At 43.7% G+C, this 2,500-nt stretch overlaps 1 protein-coding gene across 1 annotated transcript in view; it reads right to left on the reverse strand.

Moving 5' to 3' along the window:
• Nucleotides 1-2,500, reverse strand: part of unc13a (unc-13 homolog A (C. elegans)) — a gene marked incomplete at its 5' end in the record, with an annotated part of 43,487 nt that overhangs the window by 12,072 nt on the left and 28,915 nt on the right. The window contains one exon of the mRNA XM_062555309.1: nucleotides 1,778-1,901. Within this exon, the coding sequence (XP_062411293.1) occupies nucleotides 1,778-1,901 (124 nt within the window). The remainder of the gene's footprint in view (nucleotides 1-1,777; nucleotides 1,902-2,500) is intronic.

Raw genomic sequence — 2,500 nt, forward strand, 5'->3', positions numbered from 1 at the left:
GATGCGCGCACAGGGAAAACTTCCAGCAATAGCTGGAATAGCTTGCGATTCCAAGTACCAGTTCTTTTGTTTGTCTTTTTATGCCTTGCCATCTCTTGCTCATTTCATCCAATCTCCCTGTATGCGGTTGCTACAGCATTGCTGTTTGTTGCCAAATAGGTCTAGTTTTTAGAGCGGATGTAGAATTAGGGCCCCGTTTTATTACGCCTCTTTTGCTGCTTCATTATATCTACTTTCTGGTCATTGTGGTCATTTTTTGGTTTCTTTTCTCTGTTGGTCAGTGGTTCTGTGCTTCCTTCCTGATTCCTTTCAGTTGCGAGTGTTAAAAATGTTGAGCCAAATCAACAGTTAAAGGGTGGTGGCATATGCTTTGCTTACTCCATCAGCTTAAGTATATTCAACATAAAATATGAAGTGTTTTGAGGTGTATCAGCTGTGGGTTAAGTTAGCTTGAGTTAGTAGCATGTACTTTCTATGGACAGTCCACGCTGCGCTAAGATACCTACATCTACCCCAGAGAGAGCTGAAGTCAGAGAAAGAAAGATAGACAGACAGAGTGACCAGAGGAGAGGATGGAGGGGTGGGGGTGGGTGGGTATTTTGCAGCCACATATAGCAGAGGAAGGGGAGGGGGTCGACCACCTGGCACTAACGAACTGCGGACAGACAGACACACACGCAGGAGTGTCGTACTTACAATCATCTGTGGTGGAAGAGCAGTGGGAGCAGGATGTGATATCGGAGAGAAGGGTCAGTGAAGCCGTAAAGAGCCCCAGATCAGTCACAGCACAATCAACACACACACAGGCACACAGGCAGGCCAGTGGGACTCCTTAGGGGAGCCCAGCACACTGGCCCAAGATAGGGGGAGAGCTAGCCTAGCCTCTCATTAAGTAGCATAGCACCTGGATCATACTGTAGCTAGGGAATGTGCCCTTGGAGGAACAAGGCTGGCACTTAAGATAAATAGGTTTAAGTTCATTGTGCCAAACTGTGCAATCTTCTAAAAGATTTTGGGAGGAGAACGATTTGGGGCTCTTTTTTTTGTAAAATGAAATAAAAAACAAATAGAAATGAAAACAGTTATATAAGAAAAACAACAGAAATATTAGGCCAGTCTGTAATCCAGGCTGGTCTCTGATCGCACCTCAGCATTGTGTTCTGGGATATATTGATTGATTGCAGTGTCCAATTGGATCAGTAAGCCATTAAGCAATAGTGAATTTAAACTCATGTGAACTAAGGAGGTGCTAGTCTGAGAGCCCAGGTCTGGAGAACAGCCTTGAGCTGCAGAGGGGTTAGGATGATATGGTGCACTCCCTTTTGATTTCACTCGCGGTCCATTTCAATTTGGGAAGAGAGGGGGATTTGTTTGGAGGGGGTCCGGATCATGAGCAGCATATTGCCTGTTCACATTTGAGTGTTGACAATTGAGATTCAATTCATTTGAAAGAGCTAGCCCAATCCATGCTGCACTATACTTGTATCGACACAAATGGCCTTTAGTTTCCACAGAATCATCTAAATAACACATTATTGCACATCAGATATATAACATTGAGGGGGTTTCACTTCGTAATTACATACAAATGAGTAACGTAACGCAATTAAACTAAAAAGTATCAATATCACAGCTTGAGATGCCTCTTTCAAGCTCCCACCAAACACTATGACTGGTGTATTTCAAGAGCTCTTGAGTGTCGTGACAGAATAACTTAATAAATAAATAAATACGTGACTAAGAGTGGGCTGCGTTGAAAGGGCAGGCGCTGTCTCACCGTCTGGTCGGTCAGTGGCGGCAGCACGATGGTCTTCTCCATGGTGTTCATGACCAGCTTCCACAGCTCCTTCAGCACGCGCTTCAGCACCGTCTTCTCACAGATCTTAGCAAACAGAGTCAGGCTGGGGGGGGGGGGGGGGGGGGGGGGGCGGGGGAGAGGGGGGGGGGGGGGGGGGGAGACCACAGCGATGCTGTCAAAACCCTGCAGGTGTGTGTGTGTATGAGCGTCGAGGACTGGAGGACGCTAAGGGACATAGGATGTCGAGGAGGCAGAAGGAAGTCTTTACTCCAAGGCTTAGACACTGACGTGAATCAGAATTCATTTAAAGACGGTTTGTTCCCATCATGCATGAAATGAAATACCTCTCTGAGGTAAACGCTTAATGAACTGAAAATGAACAAGATCTGACATGTTCACAAATATTTTTGCACCAAATAACATTAACTAAAATAATTTGCAAAACAATAATGTAATATAAGATAATATAAGATAATTAATATAATATAATTATATCTAATTTAATGTAATCATATGAAAAATAAGATCCAGGGTTTTCAATTTCATTTTTCTGAAAAGGGCACTTGGGCAAGTTAAGAGAGGATATTTTCTCTGTCTGTCGTGATCAAATAGCACTGATCAGGAGTTGCACTTTTAAGATTTAGACACCATTTCTCAAAGGCAATTAAATTGCATTTCCCTTTTTCAGACCTCCGAAGAAAA

This window comes from Sardina pilchardus, chromosome 15 (genome assembly GCF_963854185.1).
Source record: "Sardina pilchardus chromosome 15, fSarPil1.1, whole genome shotgun sequence".
NCBI lineage: Eukaryota > Metazoa > Chordata > Actinopteri > Clupeiformes > Clupeidae > Sardina > Sardina pilchardus.